Source organism: Bufo bufo, chromosome 1, assembly GCF_905171765.1.
Source record: "Bufo bufo chromosome 1, aBufBuf1.1, whole genome shotgun sequence".
Taxonomy (NCBI): domain Eukaryota; kingdom Metazoa; phylum Chordata; class Amphibia; order Anura; family Bufonidae; genus Bufo; species Bufo bufo.
In genome coordinates this window covers 405866284-405883865 of record NC_053389.1, presented here as the reverse complement: position 1 = coordinate 405883865, position 17582 = coordinate 405866284, and the positions used below count along the sequence as shown (strand labels likewise).

Here is a 17582-nt window from a genome sequence, read left to right as displayed (position 1 = left end):
GCAGTGGCCACTACACAGGAGGACAGTCAAATAGTCCCTTTAAGCTAATACAGTAATAAGAAGTGTTCTGTATTCTGTCTTCCAAATGGAAACCGGCAAACTACCTGCTCTAAAGTTTTCTAAAACAGTCCTACAAAGGAGGAGGTCCACTATAAATACTGGTCCATACATTTTTCCTTCAATTGAACCTGACTTATTTATTTGGCAGCAGATTCACCCCCGAAGATTCTGCAGATATTGATTTGTAGATTATAGTGTTGTATTCATGGCCAGCGCCTAACCGAGGAGCATGTAAATAAAGGCTTAATTTCCTATCTGGCCTGCTGGCTTTAGTGTGTGTAAACTGAGTCACATAAAGGATGTGGAAGCTAAGGTGAAGTACTTGTCACCCCACATATATGATTACTTCTTTCATCAATACTTAATAAGGTGGTGTTGGTTGAAGTTACATGAGACGATCTTAAGCCCTTTGTGAATTATTTAGCACTTGCAGGAACAGATGAAGTGCACAGAAAGCTACACTGGCACACAGAGGAATGATCAGTTTTTAGCAGAATTAAAGGAATATAGCAACTGCATCAGCCTATGGAGGAACTTCAGAGAAAGTTAAGCCAAAGGTATGAAGACAGACCTCGGAAAGTGAGATTTAAGATCTCATCAGCATATAGTGGTAGGGTCCTAAAACAGGTCTTTGAAGATGGGCAGGAACTGGAGTCCCCAGATGAAGAGTATTCTCACAGTTTTTTGCACGATAGCTTTGAGTCCTCTGAACATTATTACAACCCTGGAGAAACACATCCTCAGTTCCATCCAACAGCGCGTCTGACAGCTCAGAGAATAAGTGTTTTCAGAGATGGCACCTCTTACAGATTAGCTGGAGACCCCATGTTTTCTGGATGTCACGGAATGGGCAAGAGTGTAAGTACTCGAGCTATGTTTTTCTCTTTATATTGGTGCCTTTTCCACATCATCTTGAGCTGTAAATGAGAATTCATACATAACAGTTGAAGCCTCTATTGCAGTCGTATAGCAGGTTTTCACTTGATTTCCAGGCATTTTCCCAAAAATCCACAATATAACCGCAATGTGTGAATACAGCCTAATTTGTCGACTGGATTTATACAAACATATTTAAGAGCAATAAGTTCAACATCAGTATTTGAATAATGTGTGGGTTTTAATGGTGGATTTTACCAGTGATCCGACATTCAGTTGCCCAATTATGACCACAAGTTTTTAGGTCATCATGATCAAAGTAAATTTTTACTTTGTGGAATTCTATAATCTAAAAGGTCAGAAACTAGACCTTGCAGTGCAAGGCATGGTTCCCTGGAAGCAACATAATGCAGTGTTGTGGCAATGTGCGTGACAAGGCCGTGAGATGATGAGGCCGCTTTTAGTGGAACAAGTTAATTGCACTTTAGTGAAGCAACTCAGCAGTCGGTACACACAGGCGCTTACAGAAGTAGGCACAGTCTTTACAAGTTGCATACCTCAGTTTTCCCAAGTCTGCGTGTAGGGAAGAATAGGCAATGAGGTGGTTATTATTATTACTCATTACTAAAGCACCATTCATTCCATGGGACTGTACATATGATTCTCTTTCCAATTACTCTGAGTAATCTTCCTAATTCGACCAAGGGGTGCAATTTATATCTCTCTCTCTTATATATATATCTCCTCTAGTTCAGTCAGTATTTCTACAATACCCAGCTGTAGGGTATAGTCATCTGTAGTTGTGTTACCTTCACTGGGTTTAGTTTTCCCAGCACTCTTTTTTATGGCTGCTAAACCTACTGTTAGGCTCAATTCTGCTCTCCCTCAGGGCTGTGACTTTTCTTAGGGCTGGTGTATTCCTGTCTGCTGCTTTCTACACTCTCTGGCTTCTTCTCCTCTCAACAACTCACACACTACATGGCCATAGCTCCTACCTAAAGGGATGCGAGCAGCCCACATGCAGCAACTGGATCTAAAGTACATAATAGACACATTAACCCTCTCTAGCAGTGAACCACTGGGTCACTGCAGATCTCCCATCTTTAGCATTTGAAGTAGCCTCTGTACATGGGTGATAATCATCCAAGTAGAGAATTTGTTATGGAAAAAGCACAAAAGTAGATAGATTCTTGGTAGAACAAGCAGAAACAGATGGTGGGTGTAATTCTTTTTTGTTCTGGGTAATATATGTTCTGCGTTACAGGAACATAGTAATGCCTGAGTACTTGACACCCATGCAAAACACATTAGTGTCAGACTGAATGTCTAAAATTGATTCATGTACAGTTCGCATGGGGAGTTTATTTTTCATTTATTTTTCATGTCTTAGGCTGGGTCACCTTTTTATGGTGGCTTGGTCTAACGTATAAACTCGGTGGCAGCATTGTAGGTTTTTTCCCATCTCCCTCCCAAAAAGAGTTAGTAAAAGTTAATCAATAAGTTATGTGTATCCCAAAATGGTGCCACATTAAAAACTACAACTTGTCCTGCAAAACACAAGTCCTCATACGGCTACATAGATAAAAAAAAAAAAAAAAAGCTATACCTAGCTCTGAAAAATGAAAATGAAAAATATCAACTAGTCATTAAAGGGTTTGTCCACTTTTTACTACTGATGACCTATCCTTAGGATAGCGTAAAAATAGAACAGCTGATCTGTTGACCATTGAGGATCGGTGGTTTGGACAAGCTGTTGCATTCTGAGGGAGTCATACAAGGTACATTGGTGCTGATCTAAACTATTTATTACTGCTATCCTTAGGATAGGACATCAATATCAAATCGGTGGGGGTCCTACACTCGGCATCCCGCCAATCGGCTGTTTGAAGAGAATGCAGCACTCTGTTTACCTGCTCGCTGCAGCAATTGTAGCAGTGTAATTACAACTAAGGCGCTCCAATTCACGTCTATGGGACGGCTCCCTGTTTTTTCAAGTGAATAGGATGGATCCGTCCCAAAGAAGTGAATGAGAATGCCATAGTTGTAATTACACAACTCACCTCTACAATTGCTGCGGCGAGCAGATACACAGAGAAGAGAAGGCAGCGCTGGTACAGGCGCTGCTTTCTCTTAAAACAGCTGATCAGCAGGGGTCCCGGGTGTCGGACCCCACCGATCTGGAATTGATGACATTTTATGGTATTCATTATTATTATTTTTTACTATGGGTTGGCAGGGAATTATCTGTTTACTGCCCCCACTGATAACAGCGATCAACCAATGGTAATTGCTCATTATCTGTATAGACAGACATGCAGAGAAGATGTAGATCACGCCTTCTCTGAATGACTCCAAGACCTCACAGTGCAGGGAATCCCTGGAACATCATTATTGATGAACAGGGTTGCCCTGCAGCTGCCAGAATGCAAAAGCAGTGTTTCTGTGTTTGGTAAGGCCTCTTGCGTGTGCGCCCTGTGGCCATGCTGCGACCCGCAATGCACGAACACCCACCGTGGGGCAGAGGATCGCAGACCCATTCACTTTAATGGGTCCGCGATCCGGCCGTTCCGCAAATAAGATAGGACATGTTCTATCTTTTTGCGGAACGGAAGTATGGGACGAAACACCATGGAAGCACTCCGTAGTGCTTCCGTAGGGTTCCGTTCCGCACCATTCTGCATCTACAGATTTGCGGACCCATTGAATTGAATGGGTCCGCATCCGTGATGCGCAATGCACATGGAACGGTGCCTGTGTATTGCGGATCAACAAATGCGGTCTGCAATATGGCCACGGGGCACACACGTTGGTGTGCAATAAGCCTAACACAGCACTCAGTATGAGTGGATTATTTGAGTTACCTGTCACAGTGCAAGCTGGTGACGTGCCATCTTGTCCGCAGGATGGTAATGTAGGATGCATTAAATGTGTGATAAATAAACAAGAAAGATCATTGTCATTGTTGTTGCAGTGAATGCTGTAATGGAAAACATATCAAAGCTGCGGATTTGCCGCTTTTTTGTCGCTTCATCTCCCAAAAAAACGGAAAAAGGGGTAAAAAAGGCATATACATTCCAAAATGGTTTCAATAAAAGATACAGATTGCCCTGCAAAAAATCCTGCCTACTTGGTTTGACCAGTTTAGCTTCACCTAAAACATGGGGCCACTTCTACATTTTTCCCAGGGACACTTTGAGTTCCCAATCTACCCCTGAGCATGTCTCTTTTATTAGTGTAGCTGTTGTATATATCCTTTAAATTGGGACCCATTGCTGGATGCACGCTTGGATTATGATACTTTATTGGAGAGGATGGTGGTTCTTTAGTGCGTAAAGTCGTTGCTGGGGAGGTTCAGCCCTGGGTACCATAATGTATGGGAGCACAAGTGTGACACGTTTCTCACATGGAATCTGTGGCCCAATCTATATAAGGAGTTGCACACTGGCTGAATAGCCATGTCAGTGCCTGTGAAATTTGGGAAAAGCTTGTCGTTGATAGCTGGAAGTGAGATAGCTGGAAGTGGTGCTCCGGGCACTCAGTATAGCAGTCAATTCCCACATCTGAGAGCTACTTAAAGGACCCTGGTTTTACTGTAGGACCTACAAAGGTGCTGTGGGTAAAAGTACTAAACATCTCCCATCAGGGAAGAGGAAGGCATATTACTGCATGTTACAGCAGTACAGGATCAGGCTGTACATGTAAGAGCTGGATCCTGAGGCTGGGGCTACACCTGTTGCGGCCAGGATCGCTGAGCAGCGGTGATCCCATAGAAATGAATTGGATGACCGCGGCAGTCGCAAGAAATCCAGCCGTGTAGCCCTAGCCTGGAGATTGCTCTACATGCAGGAGTGCACAGCTCCATCAACCGATTAGTCTTTTAATCATGGACAATTGCATGTTAATCTATGTAGAGCGGGTGGGACGAGGTTGAATAGCAGTGTGCTTTTTATGTAGTTTGTGCAGGTGTGTGTGTGCACCCAGCTGCCATCAACAAAAGCCAGAATAAAGCATGAGATTTTTTTTTTTTTAAAGGGGTTGTCCCATTTAGTCATTACAAATGCGAGATAGGACTAAGCACTGACCACCGTGTGGATGGGAAACGGGGGCAGGCCAGCGTTCCGCTGTTTCAGTGGCTCCTATTGCAGTGCATAGGAGTAAGGCTACGTCTACACGACGACAATAAGTCGCGCGACAGATAGGGCACAACTACACTGCAACATTTGTAGCGCAACATTTCATTGCACCAATGTCGCGCGACAATTTTTATAATGTCAGTCTATGGTGTTGCACTGCAACATGCAACATGCTGCGACTGCGACGCAACAGTTGCAGAAAAATCCATCTCGAATGCATTTTCTGCGACTGTTGCGTCGCAGTTGCAGCATGTTGCAGTGCGACACCATAGACTGCCATTATAAAAATTGTCGCGCAACATTGGTGCGACAAATGTCGCCATGTAGACGTAGCCTTATAGTAACAGCATAGTACAGCAAGGTAATCTGTTTCCCTAAATGCAATGGGAGCCATTTAAACAGCAGGGCAGCGGCCTGCTCCCCTGCCACCTGGTGGTGAGCGCTTAGTGTTGTTTCAACAGCCAAGGCTGCCATCAGGGCCAAGTACAGGCCAACAATATGCTCCCCCCCCATCAGCCCTTCTCACATTCACAGCCATAACTTTTTGTGTCAAAAGCCATTTTGTCATATACATTACTCAGATTTTAATTTCCATACATTTTTATTAATGGTTAAATGAAAGAAAGAAAAAACTAATGCGCTATTTTTGTTTGCGCTCTTTACAGATCAGCATAAATAATGTGTTCTCTCGATTGTATGGGTTATTATTAGGCTTGAGCGAATCGAGCTTCAGATTATAGATTCAAAGTTGATTCGTTCAAAAACTCCGTACAACATTAAAATGGATGTGCTCCGTGGAGGAAAACTTTGTATCGCCCAAGGTTGTGCAAGACTTCGGTATTCCTATCTGCATATTTAAAAACATTTTAAAATAGGAATCCGAAGTGGGCTTTGGTACCGAGGTACCTGCCAGTACCAAACCTGAATTCAGTTTCCTATTTGTAAAATAAGCAGATAGGAATACCGAAGTCATTCACTGAAATATTGTGCAACTTCGGGCGAGACAAATTTTTCCTACATGGAGCCAATACATTTGCTGTACGGAGACATCATTACTAACAAAGTTTTTGAACGAATCAACTTCAGATCTAAGATCCAAAGCTCCATTCGCTCAAACCCAGTTATTCTGATTACAGAGATACCAAATACTGCTCTGTGATATGTAACAGTATGTATGCTACAAAACACATTTATTGTAATGGTTTTCGCTCTATTTCTTTAGTAGCATTAAGGGTTCACACCACTGCTATATATTTCCATTCCTCTACTCCATTAGAAGAGCAGAACAACATAAATAATGGAAGTGCCGGATGGAGCACATAAATGACATGAATGGAACAAAACATGACTCCATTTTTACCACACAAAGAAGTTCTGCATGTAGGGGCTTTTTGTCCAGTCTTTTTAGTCCAGAAGCCTGAATGGAGCTTCCAATGCAGACTTGAACAAGCCATTACTTTGCAGAAAAATGGGGCTTTTACTTTCCAGCTTTTCTTTTACTGTAAAAGAAAAGCTGAAAACGTGGACTTTCCATGTTTCTGCTATAACATTTACTAAAAATAATTCTACAGATCTTTGTTAGGAATTGAACCCCAGAACTTCTAAATGGTGGGCATCAAGTTTAGGGTTCAATTTCCAATGGGGATCTGTAAAATACTTTCTATAGAAAAGGTTATAGCAGAAAAATAAGAAAAGGTTGGAAATTCAAAGTCCCTAGAGAGCTACTAAACACTAATACCACTGATTTAATATTATAGCTGTGAAAAAAATAGTAATACTGTTAGTAGCTTTTTAGGCATAGAGAACCCTACCCTTACAGTAATTCAGGTCTATAATGTAGTGGTAAACTTTCTGCCTGCCATTTAGTAGGTTCAATTCCAACCAGAGACAATCGTTTATTTATAAAATCTCTATGTGCTGGAGAGGCCCCCCTCCAACCCACACAGAACTGAGGATTCATTAGTATACACTGCTCTGAAGTGAATACTAATAAGGTTGACAATGGTGGGCCCCTACTCCCCTGGGTCCCTGACTGCAGTACCACCTTCATGGCAGTCCTGCCAATAGCTTTCTAACTGCATGGCCAGCCTAAAGTGGTTGTCCAGGATTAACATGCATTTTAAATACCACTCCCTCCTTTCTGGACCTGTGGAAAGAAATGTATTATTTACCTATTCCATGATGCTCGGTTCTGGCACCATGGGTAACCGTCTTACGTCGCTGCACTTTGTTCCCTGCATGCAAACTTACAGAAAGTACAGCGTCACAAGCGCGATACTTCCCCAAGTGGCACAAGGCCTAGCAGTGACATGCTGCTTAGAGACACGTTACCAATGAAGCCACTCATTGGCTGCAGCGGCACATGTGTTAAAAAAGAAAATTCTATCACAGTGAGGCCTCTTGCACACAAACTTTTTTTTTTCCGCTTCCGTTCTTGTTGATTCCATTTGCGGTCCGTATGCGGAACCATTAATTTCAATGGTTCCGCCAAAAAAAACTTAACGTACTCTGTATGCATTTCGTTTCCGTATTTCCATTCCGCTGAAAGATAGAACTTGTCCTATTATTGCCTGCAAATAACGATCCGTGGCTCCATTCAAGTCAATGGGTCCGTAAAAAATACGGAATGCATACGGAACACATCCGTATGTCATCCGTGTTTTGCGGCTCCATGTCAACTTTTCCCATGTGTATACTGTTAAAACACATTACTGTACATTAAATTAACGATTAAAAATGTTACGTTTCTGTATGCGATCTGCAAACAACGGATCGCATGCGGAAACCATACAGAGATTTTTTGCATAACTACGGAACGGAAACGGAAACACAACGGAAACAAAAAACTGAACAACGGATCCGTGAAAAACAGACTGTAAAATAGTGAAAAAGCCATACGGTCGTATGCAAGAGGCATATTTAAGGTGTGTGTTTACAGCTTTTGCTTCATCTGCCTGCAGGAAGAAAACGATTGTCGGAAACACGCTGCCAGCAACTCTCAGGTACTGCTGCCGGCTTGGGATGTTTGTTGGAGGTGACAGGTTCCCTTTAAAATGCAGTTGCATATAGGTTTTTAGTGGCAGTTTTTTAGCATTTTTACATCTTTTACAGTATTTTTTGCTCAAATATGCCAGTTCCATATATTAGTTGGAAGTATGAAAATGCAAGACATACACACTTTTTTTTTACTACTGGCGTTTTTTTTTCAATTTTGTGACTTTTTTGTGTCTCTGGTGTATTTAATTATTTTTTTAACCGCAGCTGAAGCAATGGTGGATTTTTTCCATGTTCTTTTCTACAGGAAAAAGGGGCATGAAGAAAAGACATAACAAATGAACGTGGAATAAACCCCAAGCATTTTAGGGTACTTTCACACTGGCGTTTCTGGGTCCGCTTGTGAGATCCGTTTCAGGGCTCTCACAAGCGGCCCAAAACGGATCAGTTCAGCGTCCATGCATTCTGAATGGATAAGGATTCGTTCAGAATGCATCAATTTGGCTGCGTTTGGTCTCCGTTGCATTTTTTAGGCGGTCACTAAAACGCAGCTTGCAGCGTTTTGGTGACCGTCTGACTCTACGGAGCCAAACGGATCTGTCTAGACTTACAATGTAAGGCTACTTTCACACCTGCGTTTAGGTGCGGATCCGTCTGGCGTCTGCACAGACGGATCCGCACCTATAATGCAAACGCTGGTATCCGTTCAGTACGGATCCGTCTGCATAACTCAGTCAAAAAAAAGTCTAAGTCTAAGTGTAAACGTTTTGGTGTCCCCCTCCAGAGCGGAATGGAGGCGGAACGGAGCCAAACTGATGCATTCTGAACGGATCCTTATCCATTCAGAATGCATTGGGGCAAAACTGATCCGTTTGGGGCCACTTGTAAGAGCCTTGAAACGGATCTCACAGGCGGACCCAGAAACGGCAGTGTGAAAGTAGCCTAAGGCCTCATGCACACGGCCGTGTTCCGCGGCCGTGAGCGGTCCGTGGTAACCCGGCCGGGATTCCTTCTGACAGCAGGAGCGCACGGCGTCATTGGTTGCTATGACGCCGTGCGCTTCATGCCCCCACTGCTGTACAGTGATACACTCGTATGATCTATACCAGTCAATGGGGACGGATCAGTTTTTCACTGACACAATATGGTGCAATTGAAAACGGATCCGTCCCCCATTGACTTTCAATGTAAGTCAAGACCGATTCCTTTTTGACTTAGACTTTTTTTTTATGAATAATGCAAACGGATCCGTGTTTGTGCAGATACAACACTTCCAGAAGAGCAGATACTAGAACAACAAATTATCTAAAAAAGGGGAGAGGGAATATGGATGTAAACAGTTATCTGACAAAAAAGTTTCTGTGCTTCATCTGTGAAGATTTCAGTGTTTCATCTGTGAAGATTTTCATCTGTGAAGATGTCCTTGAAGGATCGGTGTTTGGTCCATTTCTCCATTTTTACTATCCGTGTGTAATCAGTAATCCACGGATGCTGTTCAGCTGAAAATTTATTTCATTTCCAGAGCATCTCCTACCAGTCTTCAGTGAAAAACCGGATTCACCACGGACGCAACACGGATGCCATTCTTGTTGTGTCTGTTATTTTCACAGACCCACAGGCTTCAATGGGCGTGTTTGGTCCGCATCACGGACCAAAGTAGTGCATGTCTCAGTGAATTTTTTTATGACCCATGGTCAGTAAAAAAATGCTGATGTGTGAACGGACAGATTCAAATCAATGGGTACGTGTGCTGTCTGTGGAAAATGCTGACAGCACATGTCAGTGAAATACAGAAATGTGAACGAGGCCTTAGGCCTCATGCACACGGCCGTGGTTTTGGTCCGCATCCGAGCCGCCAAAATGCGGACCCATTTACTTCAATGGGGCTGCAAAAGATGCGGACAGCACTCCGTGTGCTGTCCGCATCCGTTGGTCCGTTCCGTGGCCCCGCTAAAAAAATATAACATGTCCTATTCTTGTCCGCACTTTGCGAACAAGAATAGGCAGTTATATTAAAGGCTGTCCGTGCCGTTCCGCAAATTGCGGAACGCACACGGACGCCATTCGTGTTTTGCGGATCCGCGATTTGCGTACCTCAAAACACACAAAGGTCATGTGCATGAGGCCTTAGGGTGTTTTCACACATAGGTTTCTAGTGGTGTTTTCTGGACTTCTGCTTTTTTGCAGCTGCATTTTTTTTAAGGTAAAAACAACAGCTAGAAGAAAGTGTATGGGGAATATGTCACACAACCAATTTTTTTCCACCGATGTATTTGCTAGTTAGGTGCTGTTTTTTGCTATACAGCATGCTGTAGTTGTGATGTTATTATTACATCTCTTTCACTATAGGGGGAAAAAATCCATAAAAAAAAAAAAAACTGTTTACACAGCCAAAAAAACGCCACTAAAAAAGGCCACAAAAACTGCAACAAATAATACACAGGACCTAAAAAATTTATATTCTGTCATTTTCTACTGAGAAAAAATGACAGTACAAAATTCATGCATGTAAAAGGACCCAGACTACCAGTTATGTACTATAATTACTTTACCATTATTATTTCATAGGATTCCGATGTAATAGACTTTGGCAAAATCATAATTTACACCAGTAATTTGAAGATTATAAGAACCCCTGTTATCAACACAGAAGAGTCAGAAAATACAAAATGGTCACCAGGAAGAAGACGGCGAGCGGGCCAGAGAGATTTATGTCCTACAGCTAATAACAGCTATGAGAACAGTCTGGTCCAACAGCACACCCAGGTGAAAAATATGGAACACCTAAGGCTCTCTTCACACCATGTAGCAACTCTGGATGTTCAAGAACAAAAATTCACAGTAAGTGTGGAGTGAACAGGACACTTACCTGGTGCCCTCCACTTTCATCTTGGTGCCAATGCCTGGTCTCCTGTACTCTCATCTAAGAACCACTTCTCAGATTTGTATATCCTCTTCTCGGGCTACCTGGTGCCACTTGATAGTCCAAGATACTTTCTGCTGTCCCCAGATAGGCCAGCACTGCACAAGTGAGGGCAGAGCTTGATCTCTATCTGAAAAGAGGAACAGGAGGACACCTTGTAAGTTTAGTCCACACCCCTGAGTTCACCTTAGGGCTCTTTCACACGAGCGGATGCCATGCGTGGAATCCACAGGGTTTTTGTCCGGCGGGCAGCCGGCATTTGCGTTGAATCAGGCAGCCAGATCTCCTAAATGGAGATGTGAATGCAGCTTTAGCATCAGTTTGTGTCACTTCCGTCAGAGATCAGTTATTTTTGACGACAGAAAAAGTCCTGCAGGCAGGACTTTTTCTCCCGTCAATAATAACTGAACTCTGAGGGAAGTGACACAAACTGATCATAATTGATGCTTAAAATAACGGATAAGGCTACTTTCACATCTGCGTTTTTGCTGGATTTGTTGTGGATCAGCAAAAATGCTTCCGCCATGATAATACAACCATCTGCATCCGTTCTGAACGGATTCGGTTGTATTATCTCTAGAACAGCCATGGTGGATCCAGCACTAAAACCATTGTAAGTCAATGGGGGACAGATCCATTTTCTTTTGTGTCCATTTTCATTGATTTAAATTGTGTTTCATGCCAGATCGGTCTTGCTCCGTATCCCATGACGCACTCAAAAATGCTGCTTGCAGCGCTTTTGTGTGCGTCATGGGAACGCAACGAAACGCATTCTGGTGCACTCCGTTCCATTCAGTTTTGTCCCCAATGACAATGAATGGGGACAAAACTGAAGCGTTTTCTTCTGGCATTGAGCCCCTATGCCGGATCTCAAAACCGGAAAGAAAAATGCAGATGTAAAAGTAGCCTAACAATGGATCAGAAGAACTGAAAGTTAAATGGTGATGTGAACTTAGCCTTGATGTGAATTTTCGTTCTTGAACTGGAAACATGGCAAAAATATATATAAGAGGACAACATGGGTTGTAGATGTTTGCACTTGTTTGCTATGTATTTTATCATGAACATTAAAATTATTTTAGAAAATATAAACTTTTAGGCCCCTTGCAGACGAGCGTGTCTGGATTATGTCCGGATGCGTTCAGTGAAAACTGCGTAATTTTGCAAACAAAGCCATTCAGTTTTGTTTGCGATTGCGTTCAGTTGCTCAGTTCTTATTGCGTGGGACCCATGCCGTGGGTGCAATGCGATTTACTGCGTTTTGCACGCGCGTGATTAAAAAAATGAATGTTTACAATTACAAACAACATCTCTTAGCAACCATCCGTGAAAATCGCATCGCATCCACACTTGCTTGCGGATGCAATGCGATTTTCACACAGTCCCATTCACTTCTATGGGGCCAGCGTTGCATGAAAATCGCAGAATATAGAACATGCTGCGATTTTCACGCAATGCACATGTACACAGCCCCATAGACATGAATGGGTCTGGATTCCGTGTGGGCGCAATGCGTTCGCATGACACATTGCACCCGCGCGGAATTCTCGCTCGTGTGAAAGAGGCCTTAGGGTGCTGCCACACACAGTTTTTTTGGTGTGCGACACTGGCACTTGTATTTTTTCAAAATGGTGCAATAAAAACAAAAAACAAAAAAACAATAGATGCATACGAGGCAAAAATGCTAGACAAAAGAGGGGGGAGGGGAGAGGAAAAGAAAAAAGCCGCACCCAGAGCATGCTGCAAATAAAAAAATAAAAAAAGGAAAAATGCATGACATTACAAAAAAAAAATGCATATTTGTGCTGCCTTTAATGTTTCCCATAGACTTCCATGTAACATATGAAGTTGATGATCATTGCCCATAAAACGCAGCAAAAACACCAGTTAAAAATGCACCAAAACCCCCCCAGAAATGCCTAAATAACGCCCCCAAAAAATGACTGTGTGACACCAGCCCATGAAAAAGGTTACTAAGCTACATAACTGCTGTATGAAGATGAGAGGAGGGAAAATGACAGGTGGTCAAGTACAGCTCAATATGTAAGATATTGCTCAACTGACAAAACAGTTCCATCTGTAAGAAATTAAACCGCCATCATGCCCTTTCCTATTATCATGGGGAGAACTACCTCCTGGTAGTTAGACAGCAAGTTTAGCAGCTGCTAAAGGAGGCTCAGAGGAAAGGGACAGGTGTGCATGAGAGAGAAAGGGATATTTAAAGGGTAACTAACCGTTTAGACAAGTTTATTCAAAAATATTCAAAATGCCCAGAAAAATTTTTTGCTTCTATATTTTACTGAATTACAAAATAGACACCTGAAGTTCAGGATGTCTATAGCGCTTTGGAATCTGTACGCTCGTACATCATATGCGGTTAATCAGATAATATCCTACAGGTAGGCAAAAGGAACTGACAGAATGGGGGTTGAGGGTCAGTGATGACCAGTTCGCAGTGTTCGCCAGCGAACACATGCGGGCTGCCATCTTGACTCACAAGTCCGGCGATGCACAGGTAAGCCCTGACCTGTGCCTGTGCCGCCAGACGGTCTGAAACAAATGCGGTCACCGGGAGCAGGCAGTTCAGAGAACAGCCCGATGAAGGACCCCGGCGGCTGTTCTCGGAACTGCCTGCTCCCGGTGACCGCATTTGTTTCAGACCGGGTCACGGCACAGGTAAGGGCTTACCTGTGCATCGCCGGACTTGTGAGTCAAGATGGCAGCCCCGCATGTGAACACTGTGAACTGGCCATCACTGGTGAGGGTAACAAAAATGAGTGGTAGGGCCGATGCACACGGCTGTAGGCCACAAATCACGGATCTGCAAAACACTGATACCAGCTGAGATTCTGGTGCCATATTTTTACTCCTTCAGAAATGTCCTATCCATGTCCGCAAAACGGACATATTCTCTTTTTTTGCTGGGCTGTGAAACGGACTCATGGATGTGGACAACACATGGATGTGCTGTCCGCATCTTTTGCAGCGACATTAAGAGTAATGCGTCTGTATCTGATCCGCACAAAAAGGATGCGGACCAAAAGCAAGGTCGTGTGCATGAAGGCTACAAGGCGACATGTGCCGTGTGATAAAAAGTGCACAACCACATTGCGACATTCATGTCGCGCAACATTTATTGTAAGGATAGTCTATGGTGTTGCACTGTGGTGTCGACTGCTATGCGACAGTTGCACAAAAATCCAACTTGGATGGATTTTTTGCGACTGTCGTGTTGCAGCTTGTCGTAGTGCGACACCATAGACCATCAATACAATAAGGGCTCATTCACAAGACCGTATTAATGGGTCAGAATCTGTTCTGCAATTTTGCAGACCCATTCATTTCATTGGGGATAGCTGTCCGCATCTGTTGTTCCGTGGCCCTGCAAAACAGATAGAACATGTTCTAATCTTGTCCGTTTTGCAGACAAGAATAGGCATTTCTATAATGGGCCGTCTGTTCTGTTCCACAAATTGCAGAACACACAGGGGCAGCATCCGTGGTTTGTGGATCCGCAATTTGCATGCGGTCGTGTGAATGAGCCCTAAATGTCATGTGTAGCCTAATCCAGAAGCAGGCTGAGCCAGCATCTCTCCAACTGAAAGGGAAATACTGTTGTATCATGACATGCAAAGATTATAGTGAATTCATTGACCTCTGGCCATGATGGAAAGATAAACCATTTTGTACAGGGTTGTAGGCTGTTTCCGTAACCTCCGCCCATTACTGATAGCTGCATACGATGGGTATTCCAATCTGAGAAATGGCTAAAAAGGAAATACCCCTTTAAAATATGTCCACACTGGATGGATACATTGTGGAACGTCATGGTGGATTTACATGCGGTAAATCCACAGAAAAAAAAAGCCAGTGTTAGGCCTCTTTCACACTACCGTTTTTTTTTTTCCGTTTTGCGGTCCGTTTTTTGCGTTCCGTATACGGTCCGTATATGGAACCATTCATTTCAATGGTTCCACAAAAAAAACGGAATGTGTTCCGTATGCATTCCGTTTCCGTATTTCCGTTTTTCCGTTCCGTTGAAAGATAGAACATGTCCTATTATTGCCCGCAAATCACAGTCCGTGGCTCCATTCAAGTCAATGGGTCCGCAAAAAAAACGGAACACATACGGAGATGCATCCGTATGTCTTCCGTATCCGTTCCGTTTTTTCTGAACCATCTATTGAAAATGTTATGCCCAGCCCAATTTTTTCTATGTAATTACTGTATACTGTATATGCCATACGGAAAAACGGAACGGAACAACGGAACGGAAACACAACGGAAGCAAAAAAACGGAACAACGGATCCGTGAAAAACTGACCGCAAAACACTGAAATTGACATACTGTAGTGTGAAAGAGGCCTTAGGCTGAGTTCACACGGGCGAAATTTCCGCGCGGGTGCAATGCGGGAGGTGAACGCATTGGGTGCACCGCATTGAATCTGGACCCATTCATTTCTATGGGGCTGTGCACATGAGCTGTCTTTTCACGCATCACTTATGTGTTGCGTGAAAATCGCAGCATGCTCTATATTGTGCGTTTATCATGCAACGCAGGCCCCATAGAAGTGAATGGGGCTGAGTGAAAATCGCAAGCATCCGCAAGCAAGTGCAGATGTGGTGCGATTTTCACGCACGGTTGCTAGGAGACGATCGGGATGGAGACCCGATCATTATTATTTTCCCTTATAACATGGTTATAAGGGAAAATAATAGCATTCTTAATACAGAATGCATAGTACAATAGCGCTGGAGGGGTTAAAAAAAAATAAAAAAATTATTTAACTCACCTTAATCCACTTGCTCGCGCAGCCGGCATCTCTTCTGTCTTCTTCTTTGCTGTGTACAGGAAAAGGACCTGTGGTGACGTCGCCCCGGTCATCACATGGTCCGTCACATGATCTTTTACCATGGTGATGGACCATGTGATGACCGGAGTGACGTCACCACAGGTCCTTTTCCTGTACACAGCAAAGAAGACAGGAGAGATGCCGGCTGCGCAAGCAAGTGGATTAAGGTGAGTTTAATTATTATTATTTATTTTTTAACCCCTCCAGCGCTATTGTACTATGCATTCTGTATTCAGAATGCTATTATTTTCCCTTATAACCATGTTATAAGGGAAAATAATACAATCTACACAACCCCGATCCCAAACCCGAACTTCTGTGAAGAAGTTTGGGTACCAAACATGCCGATTTTTCTCACGCGCGTGCAAAACGCATTACAATGTTTTGCACTCGCGCGGAAAAATAGCGCATGTTCTCGCAACGCACCGGCACCTTTTCCCGCAACGCCCGTGTGAACTCAGCCTTTAGGGTACTTTCACACTATTGTTTTTCTTTTCCGGCATAGAGTTCCGTCCTAGGGGCTCTATACCGGAAAAGAACTGATCAGGCATATACCCATGCATTCTGAATGGAGAGCATTCCGTTCAGGATGCATCAGGATCAGTGATGGCCAGTTCGCATTGTTCGCCCGCAAACATATGCGGGCTGCCATCTTTTTTCACAAGTCTGAAAAATGCCTGATCAGTCAGAAAAAATGACATGCGTTTGCATACAGATTGCCTGATTCAACGTAACTGTCTGCAGGAATCAAACAACGCAAGTGTGAAAGTACCCTAAGTGACTTGCAGTGCAGATTCTATATCCACAGCATGCCAATTTATACTATAGATTTAACCCCTTGCAATAAAAAGGGTGAAATCTGCAGCAAAACCTGTATGTAAGGCCTCTTTCACACTGGTGTGTGCGGCCCGTTGCCGTATTGCGGCCCGCAATACACGGGCGCCGTTCCGTTGGCATTCCGCATCACGGATGCGGACCCATTCACTTGAATGGGTCCGCAAATCCGGAGATGCGGAATGGTGCGGAACGGAACCCCTACGGAGTGCTTCCGTGGGGTTTCGTCCTGTACTTCCGTTCCGCAAAAAGATAGAACATGTCCTATCTTTTTGCGCAACGGCCAGATCGCGGACCCATTCAAGTGAATGGGTCCCCGATCCGCTGCGGCTGCCCCACGGACTGTGCTCGTGCTCGACCACGGGCCGCACACGCCAGTGGATTTTGTAGCAGCTTCTCTGTGCGAAAATAATAATTGCAGTCCAAGAGAGCTGAAGAATATTGGCATTCATGATGTCCTTATCTGCATTTCAGGAAGAAGAGGCCCCGGAGTGCTCTCAGTGCAAGGGTTCTGGTTGTGCCCCTTGTTCTCTGTGTCATGGGAGCAAGTTCTCCATGTTAGCCAACCGCTTTAAAGAGTCTTACCGCGCTCTTCGCTGTCCTGCTTGTGACGAGAAAGGATTGCAGCCCTGCCAGATGTGCGCCGATGAGACAGAAGAATTTGGATGACCATTATCTCCTCATTCATAAAAACACTTGAATGTGTTCCTAGAAGAGTAAAAGCATTGGCAGTAAAAAAAATGTTTCTGCATTTTAATGGCTTTTGTATAATTACGGTACTGACTATTATAGTGCATGGAAATGTTCATTCTGAGGTGGTTTAATGGGTACAGAGATATTTAGCTGCGCTACTTTCACACTAGCGTTCGGGTGTCCGCTCGTGAGCTCCGTTTGAAGAGGCTCCCGAGC

At 43.7% G+C, this 17582-nt stretch overlaps 1 protein-coding gene across 1 annotated transcript; it reads left to right on the top strand.

Moving 5' to 3' along the window:
• Nucleotides 1-522: 522 nt before the first annotated feature.
• On the top strand, nucleotides 523-17342 carry GRXCR2 (glutaredoxin and cysteine rich domain containing 2). Its single transcript, XM_040409661.1, has 3 exons — nucleotides 523-918; nucleotides 10632-10829; nucleotides 17148-17342. The coding sequence occupies exons 1-3, from the start codon at nucleotides 586-588 to the stop codon at nucleotides 17340-17342; spliced, it is 726 nt and encodes a 241-aa protein (XP_040265595.1). The 5' UTR covers nucleotides 523-585.
• The last annotated feature ends 240 nt before the right edge of the window (nucleotides 17343-17582 follow it).

Coding starts and splice junctions, on each gene's coding strand:
- GRXCR2 (XM_040409661.1), top strand. CDS start 586: ATGGAGGAACTTCAGAGAAAGTTAAGCCAAAGGTATGAAGACAGACCT. Junction 919..10,631: donor GTCACGGAATGGGCAAGAGT/GTAAGTACTCGA, acceptor ATTATTTCATAG/GATTCCGATGTAATAGACTT. Junction 10,830..17,147: donor TGGTCCAACAGCACACCCAG/GTGAAAAATATG, acceptor TCTGCATTTCAG/GAAGAAGAGGCCCCGGAGTG.